The sequence below is a fragment of the Manis pentadactyla genome, chromosome 1, assembly GCF_030020395.1.
Source record: "Manis pentadactyla isolate mManPen7 chromosome 1, mManPen7.hap1, whole genome shotgun sequence".
In the NCBI taxonomy this organism is placed as follows: Eukaryota; Metazoa; Chordata; class Mammalia; order Pholidota; family Manidae; genus Manis; species Manis pentadactyla.
The window spans coordinates 231653707-231670539 of record NC_080019.1 but is presented as its reverse complement, the minus strand read 5'-3'; the positions used below and the strand labels follow the sequence as shown (position 1 = coordinate 231670539).

General features: G+C 48.1%; 1 protein-coding gene across 3 annotated transcripts in view; it reads right to left on the bottom strand.

The window, feature by feature from the left end:
• Positions 1-259: 259 nt before the first annotated feature.
• ERC2 (ELKS/RAB6-interacting/CAST family member 2) overlaps positions 260-16833 on the bottom strand; it is a 784528-nt gene continuing 767954 nt past the window's right edge. For all 3 annotated transcript variants that reach the window (XR_008991907.1, XM_057486398.1, XM_057486399.1), the window contains one exon: positions 260-1711. Coding sequence is in view for 1 of the 3 variants with exons in the window: in XM_057486399.1 (XP_057342382.1) it covers positions 1697-1711 (15 nt within the window). In the remaining 2 variants the exon portion in view is untranslated. The remainder of the gene's footprint in view (positions 1712-16833) is intronic.

Sequence of the window (16833 nt, the reverse complement as noted above, 5' to 3'; positions counted from 1 at the left end):
GTACTTAACGACAAGAACAAAGCCAGAAGCAAGACACCTGCTTGAATACATGACTCCTGATGCGCCGAGGATGAATGGTGTGATTCAGACACGGTTTCATCTTGCCTGACAAACAAAGTTCTGTCTGTTAAATATCTCTATGGCTCACGGGAGAGGTCCAGAGTTAATTGCACCAACATTTGAAAAAAGTAATAATAATGACTGAATTCAATACAAGACTTCAGGAACATCTGTGGAGAATCCTTTCCACAGCAGCAAAGAAAGACAACTATATTTATTAAGGCCTCTCATGCTTAACGTCACTGTTTGTCCTTGAAAAATGCAAATTTTCATCCCCCACTTGCATACACGCGGAAGGCTTTCTTCCATTGACAAGAAAGCGGATCAATACACGAGGCCGCACATGTTTTCCAGACTTGGTCATGAGTTTTACAAAGTTATAACAACTTAAATTTTTTTTTTTATCTTCAGAGGAAACAGTAGGAGTTTAATTCTCCTTAGTACCATGTCACTATATGTAAAAGACCTCAAAACGTGGTCTCTTTCCCTGGCATGTCCTTTAAATAATGACTCCGTACCCACAAACATGTTGTGTAGAGCTATATACAGATACACAGCTTTTGTGATTTTTTTTTTTCCTCATTCATCAATGTTTTCACGTTTGATGCTGAAAATGCTTTGGAATCCATGTTGGAGACTTTTTTTTTTTTTTTTGAGACATGACCCTTCATTTACAGGATGTAAGCTTACACGGTTGAGATCTTGAAATGCGAGTGAGTTCCAGTTTCTTCATGGAGACCTGCAAGTCCAGGAATGGTAAGAGTCTGAGGTTTGGTCACCCTCCCAGCCAGGAGTTGTACGGAACAGGTTGGGCAGAAATATGCCGTCGCCTCAGGCGTTTGCCACTCCCGGTACAAACACAGGGTTGCTAAAAATCATGAATGATTAATTTAGATGTGCCAGACATTGTCAGAGACACACACCATGTTCTCATAAGGCGATTTCTTGGCAAGTATTAGTGGTTTCAAAAAATTGATTTCATTTCCAACCTGGCCCAGAGGATAACTACTGGTTACCACCGTCAAACTGGGGCTCTTCGGACAGCGGGTTAAAGAAGTAGAGGAGGGTACAGGCTTGCCATCTTTGGGGTTTTGGTTTCTTTGCCAAACACTCCATGCACCTTAGTATACAAACACTGCCAACGCCACTCACTCCCAGAAGTCACACTTTTTGATAATCTAATGCATTAGGAAACAACCACTTAGACCGAACCAGCGGGAAACCTGGAGATGAAGCTAGTTGTCCAACAGAAGCTGAACCCACAGCTAAAATGCCACGGAGTTCAAACTTATCCAACGATGTCTTAGGAACATAAATAAAACTCTATCAAATAATGACATTCTGAAGGGATGGTCATGTTTTAAATGCCCAGATCCCAACTACAACAACAACAACAAAAACGGGAGCTCTGTCATTTTCCTCCTCCTAGTATTTTTCCTTTCTGACATATCTGATGCCAGAGAACCGACAGAGGTGATGGAGGAAGCAACCAGGTCGGCCGGAATCCTGCTCAGTAACGAAAGTGAAACCTCCTCTTCGGCCTGATGAGCCATCCCAGGTGGTGAATGGACAGTGATGTGAACCGCACTGCAATAGATGATCAGAATATGGCTGCAGGACTGTATTTTCCCTTTAGTCAGCCCTTCTGTAGCTGCAACAAGAAAGCACAGAATTTAGCAGGGAAACTGAGTGGCAGTGACATCAGAGGAAATCCTGGCAGTGCTCCCCGACCCCCGACCCCCGACCCCCGACCAGACCCTCCAAGACTCCCTTCCCATGGGGTTGGCTGGGACTAGGGGCGGGGGAGGCAATACGCAGCAAGCACAGAGGAGGGATAAAATGAACAGAACACATCTGCAAACACATCCGAAAAGAGGCATCTGGCAAAACATGTCACACCTGGGCACAGAAGTCTCTTTTTAGGCAAAAAGAAGTTGAAAGGAAATATGCCAACATGTTCCACTGTCTATTTCTGTGTGACCAGTTTATGTGTCCTCTCCACACTTTTCTACAATGGGTACGATTTGTAAATTATTGTAAACTTGACTTCATAGAGATTAGGCGGTTGAACATGGTCAAGATGCCAGGAAAGTTGACATTCACTTAAAAACCACCTAAGAGCAATGACTTAAAAGAACTCTGGATCTAGCAATTCCACTGGAAGGTGTAAACCCAGAGGAATGGAAAACAGGGACTCAAGCAGATACTTGCATGAAATGCTCACAGCTGCATTATTCACCAAAGGTACAGACAACCCTGTGTCCATCGACAGATGCACGGAAACACAAAATGTGGTATCTACGTACAGTGGCATGTTAGGAATGAATATTTCTTAGAAGATTATTCCTAAAAAGAGATGAAGTTCTGACAAATGCTACAATATGAATGAAGCCTGAAGACATCATGCTAAGGGAAATAAGCCAGACACCAAAGGACAAATACTATGTGTGTCCACTTAACTAAAATATCTAGAATAAACTTAGAGATGCAGAAAATAAATCAGAGGTTTACCAGGGGCTGGAGAGAGTGGGAGGGGCAGGGGATGGGAGTAACTGCTGAGAAGGTATGGAGTTTCTGTTTGGGCTGAAGAAAAAGTTCTGGAAATGCCTGGTGTTGATTGTACAACCCTGTGTGTGTACTTAATGACACAGAAATGTCCTTAAATTGGTTAAAATGGTAAGCTTCTATGTATGCTTTATCATAATAAGAACATATTTTAAAAATAATGTTGCTCTCTCCTAAAGAGAGAAGAATGAGGCCATGTGGGCTTTCATCCCTCCATCCAGGGGCTCCCAACCCCAAACATAAATGCATCAGTCACCCATTTGCTCATTTCATGCCCTGGGGGACGGGTACCTAGAAGCACCCCCCGTTTTCTCCCTGTCCCAGAAAGGGGCCCTGCAGGTGGACTATAACTGCAGGCTGGCAAGAAACAGTGAGATGGGTGCAAAAAGAGGGCCACCCCGACCCCTCTTCAGAGGGTGCCTTTCTTCCCTGCTGCTGCTCAGCGTTGTAGGCCTGCCCCCTGATCGTTCACATATGGTATCCTGGGGAGTTCCAGACAGATGGCAGTAGGGCAGTTATCTGGGGATATGGCAGGGAGGGGAAGATCAAACACACACACCTACACATGTGTGAGCCACTTTGCGTACACAGCCTGAGCTGTCTGATGTGGTGGCTGATACACAGAATTTCTCATCACACAGGCTAACGGGCACCCCCAAGATTCCTAAGTCTGCACAGGTAGGCGGTCATCCCAGGCCATCCTTAGACAGTGCAAATGAAATATGTGGCTTGGATGAACTCTGCTAATTCATACTCTGAGGAGTTCAGTGTAACCCTTCTGGTTAAGAAACTTGAATCAGGGCAAAAGGGAAAAAAAAATACGACTTTTGCAGAGCCAGAAAGTGAGGGAGTTCCTTGAGCAGATCGTATTACTCATTCTGGCGCATAAAATCTCTGCAAACTTTGTATGAAAATTGTAAGTCAGAGCACGCTTTCTGCTTCATGAATTGTGCATAGCTCTAATTCTTTTATGCATTAAGTGTTTCTTAATCATCCTTTTAAAGGGCTGACCAATATATTAAAAGGCCACATGATTAAAAGGTAAAGAGAAACCCCAAGCAATACTAAAGTGCACCGGTCATATTCTACAGAGGGGGAAACGAGTGAAAAACAAGTACAGGGAATGTCTGATATCCTTGATGTTTTTCCAAGATTAAGTAGCACAGAATCATCATTTATTCAGTTGAGAGAAAGATTTCCAGCTGGGTAACAGGTCACAAGACAGACTACAGGGCTTCGCAGAAGCAATGCGCTGCTCTTAGGCAGGGTTCATGCTGTGGAAATAGGACAAGCAAAATGCACCGTCACGCCTCCAGTCGGACAATCCCGTCACCTGGGGACATAAATGGATTTGAGAGAAACATCTCAAGGGACACTGCCAGCAGTGAGACAGGCAGAGCACCCCTGGTGGAGGGGCAAACAAGCATACGCTTTCAATAATAATACAGAAAGGCATCTCGGCTTCCAGCAGTGAGGCAATCTGGGCAGCCACCCACTGTGACCGAGTCTCTGACCAGTCCTTGCTCCCATGGACGGCTGCAGCAGGCACACCCCATCCCCGTGCATCCCCTCTGACGGCTCCCAACTCCGCGCTCTGGCTGCACTGCCAACAGGACGTTTCCGTAAGGACGTGGACTTCAGCTTACAGCCCCACTGCCCCCGGGATGGAGGGTGGACTCCTGGCCACACCGGCCCCTCTCCCTCCAGCATCTCTCATGTTCCGCTGACGCTGACCTTACCTCTCAGTCCTGACGCTTTCTTTTCCTCCAGTTCTCACAAGTCTGTCTGTCTAATGTGCATTTACACCAGCCCTCGACCTGACCGATTCCTACTTATTCTTCAATCTCAGCTTAGATGTCACTTCTTGCCCGGAAGCCCTTCCATACGCCCGAGGATGGGAGGTGGCACGGGAAGGCACACACACTGCACTTGTCTGCATTTTTACCATCCAGTACGGTAGCCACTGGTCCCATGTGGCTACTCAGCACGCGAGATGTGGCTAGTCCAAATTGAGACGTGCTGTGTAAAATACCCACCAGATTTTGAAGATTCACTGTGAATTTTTTGATATTGATTTTGAATGAATGCAAATCAATATATTGAATTTCAGACTTAGTAGAAATTTTGTTTTTATATTGATTTCATTTTAAATGGTATTTTGGATCAAATTAAATATGTGAGAATTGATTTCACCTGTTTATTACTTTCTTAAATGTGTCTACTAGAAAACTCAGAACTGCCGAGGTGCCTGCATTGTATGTGTGTTGACCAACACTGGTCCAGACTCCAAGCTCCGCCAGAGCAGGAACCAGCTTTGCCTGTGTGGTGCTCCCTGCACCCTGCACAGCTCACGGAGCAAGTCGATCCACTCTTTCATCCCACAGGTGCTCCGGAGCACCGAGAGTAGGCATAATCCTAAAGTCACCCCCACCCCAAAGATTTCCTGCTGTAGTCCACGGCACCATGGACATCTTACATTGTAATTATGTCACCTTACAGGGTGTAATTAAGGTTACTAATCAGTGGACTTTAACTTCATCACAAACGAGATGATCTGAGTGGACCTAATTTAATCACAGGAGCCCTTTAACAGCAGAGACTTTTCTCTTGCTGACAGCAGAAGAGATGGGGAAATTTGAAACAGGAGAGGAATTTCTGTGCTGAGCCATGGGGCAAGGACCTGAGGGTGTCCGGTAGGACCCAAGTGCAGTCGCTAGTCAATGGACAGCAAGGAAGCAGGGACCTCAGTCCTACCATCACAAAGAATTCAGTTTTGCCAACAACTGAATGAGCTTGGAGGTGGGTGCCTCCCCACAGTCTTCATGTTAAAGTCCAGCCTGCCTGACCCCTTGAATGTGGCCTCATGAGGCTTTAAGGATTAGAACCCAGTGGAGCCTGACTGTTTTTCTGACTTACAGAATTGCAAAATCACAAATGGGTATCATTTTAAGCCACTACATTTGTGTTAATTTCTTATGCAGCAGTAGAAAACAAATATTGTTCCTTCCTGTATCAGGCATTGTGATTGGTGCCAGAGATATTAGTGAAAAAGAAAATCTATGTCCTCATAGAGCCTGTTTTTTGGGGAGTAAAACAGACAACAAATAGATACACAAATAGATAAGAGAATGAGGCTTTGTGAAATCTGTACCCCAAGACAATGAATAGGGAGCTGTGATAGCCATGTTTAAGATTTACTATCTGACATTTGTATTTGTTTTATTGCAGAAAGACGTTCACAGTTTTTCAGTGAAAAAAAGCAGATTATAATTCTCAGTGTATAGCTCAACCCCATTTTTGCATCAGCACACACATAAACAATTGCAAGTGCATATACCACAATATTGTTAATAATTACCTCTGGGTGGTGTGTTTGAATTTTCTTCTTTAGAATTTTTGTGTCATCCCACCTTTTGAAAATTTTAAACCAAAAAAAGTCTGACTAATATCATAGAATAGAAAGCTTTTTCCATTGAAAAATCTTGATGAGGTTTCCTGAAAGGAACCCCACAATTGGTGAGCAGGATGGGGGTGCCTGTGGGGGGGTGGGGTGAACAGCTGAGCCCAACAGAGAGATTCCACCCCAGGACAAGCGCCCCCAGAACAGCAGGCTGTAAATGTGTGGTGTCTCACAAATATTCCTTCAGACTGTTTTTCTTGGGAATAAAGACACCTGCCTGATTATGACTTTCTTCTCCCGCCCTTTCAGTAGTGATTTGCAGAAACAGGCTGGGAGAAAGGGGTCTTTGGTAAACACACAGGGGTTAAAGGGGAAACTGTTTAATAACAGTAGTAAAACGCAGGCTATTTTTGATATCTGGGTTAATGTCCATTACACTCCATGTGCTTTCCAAATGTGGGCAGTATGCCCCCAGGTACAAAAAACAGGCACCCATTCACAACGGCGATGGATGCCCCTGACAGTGCGCATGACGTCCACAGAAAGCGTGGCCCCTGATAGGCTGATTCACAACGGTGACGAGAAGAGCTGCCCCTTCTGGGGAAGCAGGCATCCTGTGAAACAATCCCGCGAAAGCGGCTCTGCTCACGGGAAAACCCAGCAGAGCCATTTCTGCTCAAAAAGAAAAAAGAAAATCTATAACTACATCTGTGTTATTACTTAACATCTTTAAAAACGGTGCAGAATGGGTTTCTCATTTTCCTCATGAAGATTTATTATTGTTGTGATCAAAGTGGCAACAAATTATGTTAAATCATTTAATTTTCTTGATAGAAGCCACCACCTTGAAGCCATAATTCAAAACTATGAGCGGAGAGCAGCTTTTTACCTTGCCAGTGGCCCCCTACGGCACCAAGGGGCAATAAAATGTGACACTGGAGGGCCCAGAGGGCCGGGGCTGGGGGTGGGGTGGCCCAGCCCCGAGCAGTCTGCTGTTGAGGATGGTGGAGCCTGGGGCTGGGGCTCCCCAGAGACTCCAGACTGGGATTTCACAGTTCCTGGGCACTGGGTGCAGCTCGCCCGTGACGTTTTACATCAAGGCAGTCAGATGGGGTATTTGCGTACCTCAAAAGGCAGCATATACTGCTACGTCGCCTTAGGATTTATTTTCGTTGTTATTGTTGTGGTCAGAATGATCCATAGTTAATGTTTGGTGCACGCTGCCTGCCACAGGGCTCTGTGCTTTTGCAAGAATGATCTCTGATGAGCTTGAGAGCCCCATGGGACTGCCCGGTTGATGGCCCCTGACACAGCTGAGGAACTTGATGTCAGAGGGCATTAAAATGCTTTTTGTCAGTTTCCTGCCCTCCTGGGGCCTGGTCTGAAGCCACTTCTCTGCCACACCCAGGCCCCCTCCCTTTATTGTGAGGCTAGGAGTTCCTCAACCTTGGTCTTTGGTGCGCCGTCTTCCCAGTTTCTGTCACCTCTCCATAATACCAGTCCCATTTAATGAATAGTTTTCTTTAAAAATCTTTTCGAAACAGTTAAATTTCCTTTTTGAGAAAGATTTCCTTGAATGATGGAGCCAGTATTTATCTGATCCACATTATAATAATTGCAGAGCTATTAAAATAAACGTGCTTGTCTGCAAAACACCCGCGACTATCTTCTCATGGGCAAGAAGCACCCCGCCTGCCCCGAGCCCCAGCCAGGGAGACCATTCCCACAGCCCCATGGTGGCACCTGTCCACGGGCTTGTACGTACCCCATACCTGGGCCCCAGCTATCCCCAGCACCCCCTCAGTTGTGGTTTTGGGCCAGCCTACTGTGGGCCAGCTTTTCTCTCTTCCTCTCAACAGCAGAAAGCAGCGGAAGTAAAAGTCCAAAATCTGCCACTCAGTACCAGCGTTAGGAATTCTATGTAATGTATAAAACATGGGTTGTGTACAAATATCCTTTTAGTTCTCAGTTTTTCTTAAAATAGTACCTTCATTAACCTGAGGGACTGCCCATAAACCAAAGGCTTTTGTCATTCTACTCCAAGATTTCTCCATCCCGGTGCTGTGGACATTTGAGGCTTGGTGATTCCTTACTGCGGGGACTCCCTGTGAATGCGGGGTGCTGAGCAGCATGCCTGGCCGCTGCCCATCAGATGCCAGTAGCAGCCCCTCTCTCAGTCATGACAATCAGGTATATCTCCAAATATTGCCAAATACCCTCTGGGGGGCAAAACCGTCCCCAGCTGAGAACCTCTTGCTTTTGTATTTGATTGGTTCACTGTGCTGCTTTAAATAGAATTATATTTTGATAAGATACGTGCTGTATATTTCCACCTACCAGCCTAAGCAAGATGGAACAATTTTGCAGAAATATGTATCCATTTCTAAGCTGCCATCGTATTATTTCTGACATGGCTATACAGATAGAAAAGTCCCGTGGACACAGATACAACCTAAGTAGTAAAAATAATGAAAACGTACAACCTCTCTGACATGAAGTAGAAATGCCACAATCCTGAGAGAGCGAGACACCTAAGACACTTGCTGAGCTAAGTGAAAAGGTAAAATCTAGCTTAAATTTATAGCATTCCTCACGTGTCCCTCTAGGAGTTTGGCACTCCGCCAGGGTTCCTTGTTAAAAATTTGTTAAACGTGTTTGGCATTAATGCAGACACAAAGTGGTCATTTGTTACAAATTCTATTGGAATGCATTCATTTAAGGCAATGAAGTAGTTACTAGAAAAAGGGGGAAAAAAAAAGTTTATTAAGTACATTTTAAAAATACAATGATGTATGCGGTGTGTAACTGTGGCGCCCTGGTGGTTATATAAATCGCTGACAGCATAACCACACATTGTGTTTGGTTTGAAATTGGAATCTTTTAAACATAACTGATAGAACAAACGCTGGTTTTGTTTGTTGTCAAAGCTGATGTTAGTCTTTCTTTCCTGATCTAGTTAAAATAACCGAAAGTTTGGCATACGATTTCTAACCTCTCGAATCCGTGCAATGGTCTAGGTTAAAATAATGCTTTGGGAATCTCAGGGGCTGCTGCGAGAGACATCGGAGATAAGGGCTGATCCACCGAGGCAGCGGAAAATGCCCGCATCATCCCGCAGAGCCCCTCGGAGGGCACGCCCGCCCGCCCATACCTGCAGGCCTCCGGGTTGTGTGTGAGGTTTCAGGTTTCTCACAGAGGGAAATCATCTATTTTCATCTCAGAGACAATGGAATCCTATGAGCAAATATCCTAAGCCCGGCGCACGGAACTTCCATCTTTCTGTCCCACCCGGAACCATCCCCACGGAGGAATTACTGCTGAGTAACGAGGGACGCCCGGCTCCCTGAAGAAATGGTTCTGAAGCCCAGCTTTGGGGGAAAGGGGCTTTGCCATTATGTGTTATTTGGCCCTGTAACGTAGTTTCTGTGGACATCAGTGTGGAATACACCGCCTCGGGGCGCCGAGATGCTTGCTAAAGGCCAAGCCTAGAGGTGAATAGAGGACACTCGTCACAAGAATATTCAGAAATGACTTAGTGCCTTTCTCCTCCCCACCTCTTACTCTGACATAGGTGTGCATGCAGACAATAGGACTCCGGTGGTCCGGAGACTCTCAAGCCCCAATCCCCAGGGCCCCACACCTCTCTTTCAGGCGGTCTCTGCTGCCGTCTGAGTTTCGTATTTTGCAGTCTGCCCTTGGAGGGGGTGGTTCGTGGTGACTCAGGCCCAAGCTCTTGAAACATTCTCCTGGTGCAAGAGAACCCTTAGGCAAAACCTAGTATCCTGCATGGGGGCCTGAAGAAGTTTGTCTCTCCACAAATGCCAAACAGAATCAAGAAGTCTAAAGACAGAACGAAAATACTTATCTCCAGAAACAAAAAGAATGTATGATACCAAAGAGAAGGAACACCCCCCCAGGGTTACAGAGCACACCTTGGTTCGATGCCAGGGGGTGGGCCCTCTTAGAGAAAGAATACACAAATAGGCGACTGCTTCAAACCTGACAGAAGCATAGGGCCATGTGAACTCCCCAGAAGGCCCCTCCCAGGGCCTTGGAAAAAGTCTGTCTACTTGGGGAGGCCCAAAGTTTAGTCCCCATTAGTCACGATAAATCTCTTCTGCCTGCAATTAAGGTTTGCCTTTGAGAAGACATTCTCAACTTCAAATGAGGATAAAGTAAAACGAGTTTTCAAATTCCTTCCTGACAAGAATTCAGTTCTAAGGTGAGCACCAGGGAGATATCTCTCTAGCCTGGGTGGTAAGAAAGCTGTCCTGTGCGGGAATGAGATGCCCCCTCCTAGAAAAAAGCAGCCAGCCAGGCGTTCTGGAGAAACTGCAGCATGAAGGAACAACTTGATATCTCGAGTTTGCCGACCAGAAGTGGCTCAGATGACAAGTGTTTACAACAGGATTTTTCATAGAGCCAATGACGGCAATTAGTCCCCAGAATTTGAAGGCGCCCTTCCCCGCCTTGCTGAGATGGAATGCCATTTACTCTTGGGCTGGCGACTAATTAGGGGTCTCTTTTGAAGATCAAGGTTTTGCGATCCCTGCTTCTTAATAACATGGTCTGCCTGCCGGCCACCTGGGTCCAGGCGAGCCCTCCCTTCTCCCCCTCCCCAGACAGCAGGCACTGCCTTAGGCCAGGAGCAAGTGTGGGCAGGAAAGCCTGGATCCGGCCCTGCGGAGCAATTTAACCTCTTCACTACCAAGGTCCCACAGCCCAGGGCTTGCCTCTGCTGGTCAGAGGTGGAGACGGTTGGCCTCGTTGCTCAGGCAGAGCTGAAGGCCTGTGTACAGTGCACAGAAACCACCTTCATGATGCAAACATTTAGCAGCCTGCTTTCTTGTGTGGGAAGGGAGGCAGGGAGACTCCACTTTTCCAGATGAGTGGTGAATCAAGAGGCTCTTGGATATTTGCCTCAGGTTGGGCCATTTCGAGGACGGATTTTAGAGGCAACTAGCTCAAGAAGGTTGGAGGCAGAAGGTGACAATCAGGGGCACCTTCTGGGGTGCTAACCTACCCGGTCTCAGACCCAAGAGGCTGAGGGGCCTATGCTGGCCCACTTGATGCCTGGATCCCCCTGGCCTGACTACAGGAGGCTGGGCTGGCGGCTCTGGGCTTTAAGACATGGTGGGGGAGAGGCCAATGCAGCAGGAAATGCAAGCTGCAAAGAATTAAACATGTAACAACTCGGGCAAAGTGCAAACAGCGAGTGAGGTTGGTCCTCGGGTTGTGGACATGCTGTGGCCTGGGTCGCTTGTGGTCACTAAGCCCAATAGGGTTCTGATGTGGCAACAGCCAAGGCAGCGAGTTGCACATGTTTTTGTTTAGCTCTAAATGCTGGACACACACTGGCTCTGAGGCCACGGATGCAGGTGACCCACCGCCACCAACCCGGTCGTCATGATCTGGGATCTTCTGAAATTCCTTTTTCAACCATTTATTTCTGGCAGATAGGGGCCGAATGGAGTCTTGCATTTGATCAGCTGTACTTGAATTGCAACTTGCTTGGAACTTTGTGTGCTTTCTAAGCCAGCACCAAATCAAGAGATTCCCGCAGCAGAAGGAACGAGCCTTCTTGCAGCTGGGCAGGGGGGCCTCTGCAGGGGAAATGTGTAGACACGACCGGCAGCCAGCTGAGCGAGGCGGGCCTTTGAGAGACATTCTGGCCCTCTGCGCCCTACTCCTCAGCTGCCTGCACGTAAAGGAACAGAGGAGAAGCTACTTCCTTTCGGCCCCTAGAATTGAAGGTGACGTGGGTTCTTAAGTGAGACACAAAGGCATATTCAGTTTGGACTTTGTGTTGTCTTCAAGCTATGATTATGGAAAGCATGAAAGTCGGTGAATCCATCCTTCTTCTCTCCCTGTCTCCCTTTTCTCTCTCCTCTTCCTCCTCTATCACTTCCTCTTTGTTTGCCCTGTGCTGACTGAAAAGTCAGTCTGTGGATTTCTACGCATTCCTAGGATTTTGTCCAGACTCCCTGTCCTTTCAAGTGGAGTTCCAGTGGGTGCTTTCTGCCTCTCAACACACACTCCCTACAGCCTCCTTCAAAAGCCTCCACTTCAGAGTAGCAGGGTGCATACACCCTCCTTTCTCCTCCACGAGTGTGCGTCATGCCCTTCCAGCTCCATGGCATCTGGGATGATGAATGACTTTTAAATATGAAAAAAATTAACATGTCTGAAGCTTTTCTTCTCCACTGTCAAATGTTTTGCTTTATCGTAGACCCGGAATGTCTCCCCTTTCCCAGTGATTCCAAAGCAATACGTTTTCTGTTGGAAATTCAACTGCAGGAATCCCATCCAGAAGCCCCAAGCAATATATCTTAACATCTTAATTTCATTTAAGAGGAATGCAATGATTGATCGTTTATCATTCTGAGATCGAGTGAACTATCTGGAGGATTCCAATCTATTGCTTTTATGCAACTGATGGGATATTCACATGCCTCTGGCTTCAGGAGGGCTTTGGGGTCCATGTTGTCTTTTGACAGGAGTGGGATGCTAAAAAGATTATTGACAGGGGGTCTGCCTTTACCAGCAAAGTACAGCTCCAAGGCTTGACTTGCTCCAAATTCCAGCCTCCCCCGTGATGGCCAGGATGTCTGCCGCTGCGTTACTCCCACCCCTCCAGCCCGCACATGGGACCTTGTCTTCCTGCCCTCACCGTCCACAGGGATCCCTTCAAGGCCTGGGGAGAACCTTGACATGAAATCCACTGGCACTGGTGGGATTTGTCTTCTCATCCATGAGATTTCTATTTAACCTCCAGCTGCTTTGGCAAAAAGGGATTTTTACTGTAGTGTGTACAGAAAGCATCTTCCTGGGACATCTGGGCCAGACCACTGGTATCGCAGCTGCCATTCCGCTTTCTGCACAAGACATCGTTACCGGCTCTTCCAGCTGGATAGCACTGAAGCAGGACAACCAGCCAGGATGCTACAGAATGAGTGTTTTGAAGTGTCTACAGTGCCGCTGATCTTGTGCTAGATGTGGGCGCTGGGGGGAGCAGGCAACAAAAGCATCATCTCCAAGTCCAAGTACGTGTTCCATCATGGTAGGTCCCAACTGAGCCCCTACGAAGTGTTTTCCGTGGTGTAGCTTTTAAGAAACACACAGAGTAAGACACCTCCAAACGCAAAATCCATCTCAAGCACACCCATGCAGAGTGGCTCAGGAAGCCCACTGCCCAATGGACCACCTTGAAGGGATGCAAGGAAACCCTCTGGGAAGGAGGAGGAGTTTGATAGAAGCAGAGGCAATTTCTGAGGGAATCAGATCGAGTTTGCCCAGTGTTAAAAGGAGACACGCTCTCTGGTTTGCATTTACATTTAAAAGTACACGCCTGCTGCTCTGGAAGGGCTGGGGCCCTGCGTCTCCCACCTCCAGCGCCAGCTCAGGGCTGCATGCAACTCCGGGGCCTCTGGGAACTGACACACCCCAAGGGCGATGGAGAGAGAGTTAACAGAGGGGCCCCTCTGACTGGCCTCTGTCCTGAGGCTTCTGGCCACCACAGATGCTCCCCGCTCAGAGGCGGAGGTGCCCTGAGAGGGAATTCCTGCCCTGCTTTGTCACTGGTCACTTTGGAGATTAAAGAGGGGAGAATGCACATTTTCATAATACATGAGTTGGCTGGAAGCTTCCCTAAGAAACCCCATGGTCCTGGCAGGTGGGGGCTGGGTTTGACTCTAACAAGACAGGCCTTGCATCCAGGATTGAGGGCTAGGAAATGTTTTGGCAAAGAACTGGGCCAGAGATCAAGGACCTGGTGCATGACACCAGGAGACTCTGGGGGCAACCTCGGAGCCCCTTCCAGGCTTCAGAAGTCCCCACGTGGCCCCAGGATGCACCAGGAGCTTCCAGTTTGTTGCAGAGAAACTTCTTAGGATGCAGCCCCATGTGATGTTGCAAACCCCTGGAAAAGTACAGGATATGGTGGTGTGGCTTTTGCGGCAGTTCTCTCTGCCTGGAGCACTCTTCCAGGCCTTTACCTGGCTGCCTTCTGTGCATCCTTAATTGTCAGCTTAAATGCCACTTCTTCGGGGGGGCCTTCCCTGTTTTCCTGGTCAAATCCCCTTGTGAAATCTGCCCTTAGCCCTCCCTCCTTGCATCCTCCCACCCCTCCTGCTTCTGAACAGTCTGGCGTCGTGCATTTGTGTTAGTATTTGATTCACGTATGGTGTCGCCTGGGCTGCCTTCACAAGGCTCTGTCCGGCATGCTCATTGCAGTATTTTTCATATGTTTGTCACACAGTGGGTGCTCAATAAATATTTAAGTGGATTATGGGAGAGGGGAATCCACTGATGATAACGAAAATTTGTTGAATGCTTACTGCTACAACTTTGTCCCAATTTCACTTCCCACTTTGGCACTACTGACATTTTGGACTGGACAATTCACCCAAGTCATGACCCTCAAAAGTGTCTCCAGATACTGCCGAACGCCTCCTGAAAGGGCCATGCCACCCCTCACTCCCTATTGAGAACCACTGATGTTCCCATGTTAGCCCTTTGAATCCCACCATCACCCCATGAACTGGGTACTATTACTTTCCTCCTATTGAGGTTAAGAAAACTGGGGCCCAGAGTGGTTAAGTAATCTTGCCCAAAGTCACATCACGAGCAGGAAGCTGAACCAGAACCCAGATAGTTCCATTTCTCAGTTCGAAAGAGGCGCAGGAATGAGAAACGGCTGGCCGAAGGTCATACAGGTAAGAGGTGGCCAATGGGGGTCTGGGCACAGGCCTTTTGCACCTGCGTCCCATGAGCTTCCTGGGCATGGCCCTGGGGTGCATTTCCAGACCTTCCCCAGCAGGGCCCTTCACTGGGATGGGACGGGATTCAGGGAGGACTCTCACAGAACAGCAGTAGTTGCATAGTTGCATATCTTCTTTCTGCTGACAGCCTCTCCTTCCTGCGTCAGTGGCCAGGGATGCCCGGACCCCCCCAGGAGCAAGGCTGTGAGGAAGCTGCCAGGTGAGGTGGAGGGCACCCCACTCGGAGGCATGCAGAGGGCTGACTAGAACAGGACACAGAGCTGGGCTCAGACCCCCTCTGCCTGCACCTCACTCTGGGGTCCGGGTAGCAGTTCCAGCTCGGGCACCATCTGCCTTTCTACACCCGCTCAAGCGACTCCATTCACGGGCCCTCAGTGTCTCATCCGAGGATGGACGGGAGGGACGGCCATGTCCACCTCAGAGGGCCACCTCAAGACAGGGCCTAACAGGAGCTCTGCACATTGAACTGCTTATCACCTCATCTCCTTTAGTCTGGCTGACTTCAGGTACATCACTTAATTTCCCTGAGCCTTGGTTTTTTTTAGATCTACAAAATGACGATAATAATTCTAACCTCTCTAGGTGGTTGAGGAGATATAAAATAAAATGAGCTTTCCTATAAAGCCCCCAGATCAGGGCCTGACATATGATAGGCATTCAATTACCAGTAGTTCTGGTTACCTCCCCCTCGACACTAGCCCCAAATGGAGTGCAGATGGGCATCAGGACCAGCTTGATCCAGGGTACAGAAACTACCAGTGTTGGGTGTTCATGTCTAGGTTATACACGGGCTGGATCCAGGCCTGGTCATCTTCATGAAAGGAAGTATGCAAAGAGGGAGCACATTGCAGGGACCCGGAGGGACGGTGGCAGAAAGAACCCAAAGTTTCCCCCGAAATGCAAATTCCCACCTCCGCCCCAGGGCACCCCGGGCAGCCAGCCGCGCCGCCAACCCCACCGTTTCTCTCTGTGCTCCTGTTACCACAGCCCACCTGCTTCACAAAGCTTCAGTTGGGCTTTCTCGTGGCTCCAGCTGTTAGATAAACTTTCAAGGATATTTCTGTGACAGGTACAAACCTGGACAGGAAGCCTCAGGAAGAAATCCTAAATTAATTATATGTCACCTTTGAAGCCACAAGAAGGAGCAGCTGTCATAAATTTTGGGGAGGTGGGCGTCCAAGTTCAGCTGTACATGCGAGCGGGCTCACCAACTTACTCGCGACGTGTGCCAAGAAAATGATCTATTGTACATTCCTTCACAGCTTGTTTTGGCTAAACACAATGAAAAAAAACGGGGGGAAGGATTACAGTTTTTGTTCTTCGGTGGGCTGGTAGAGTCAATCATGTGGAAGAGCGACACCACACGTGGGCCAAAGCAGGGGAAATTAGCTCAGTTTACCCACTTTTCCTCTTGTCTCCCACCTTTACTGAGAAAGGAATGGGGGCTGAAAACTCAAAAGGTCCGGCACCAGGGTCACCCTCAGCCTGGCCCGAGAGTGGACGCTTCTGACATCCGATCAGGACAGCCTTGGGGACGGCCCCCAGGCTGATCTTCCAGCCTGACTCTGGCATAACAATGGTCTCTCTGAAATACCGCTCCTCTGAGCCTCTGTCGCTGGTTCAATCTGGTGTAAGGTGGTCGTGGACAGCAAGGCCGGAAGGTCTCTCTTTCATTTCCACACATTTTGGAAGGCGGTGGGCTGCTGTTATTACTTTTGCTTTCTGCTTATTTTCTCATTCACTCATTCAATCCATTATTCAATTCAAGAGGCATTTATTTTTGCTGGCCCTGAGGTAGGACTGGTGATCACTGGGGAGCAAGACAGAGACCTTGATGTTACAGTTTTGCAGCCAAGTCAGAGCCACAGATGGGTAAAGAGACATCTGCAAAACAATGGGGTGTGGGAGCTATAGGGGGCTGGTGGGGAGGGAGAACAGGTGTGCAGGGAGCCCCGGGGGGGCAGCTGCCACAGGGCCAAGGGTCGGCAAAGACTCCCCACAGGAGATGACTTCCAGGTTGAGATGTCC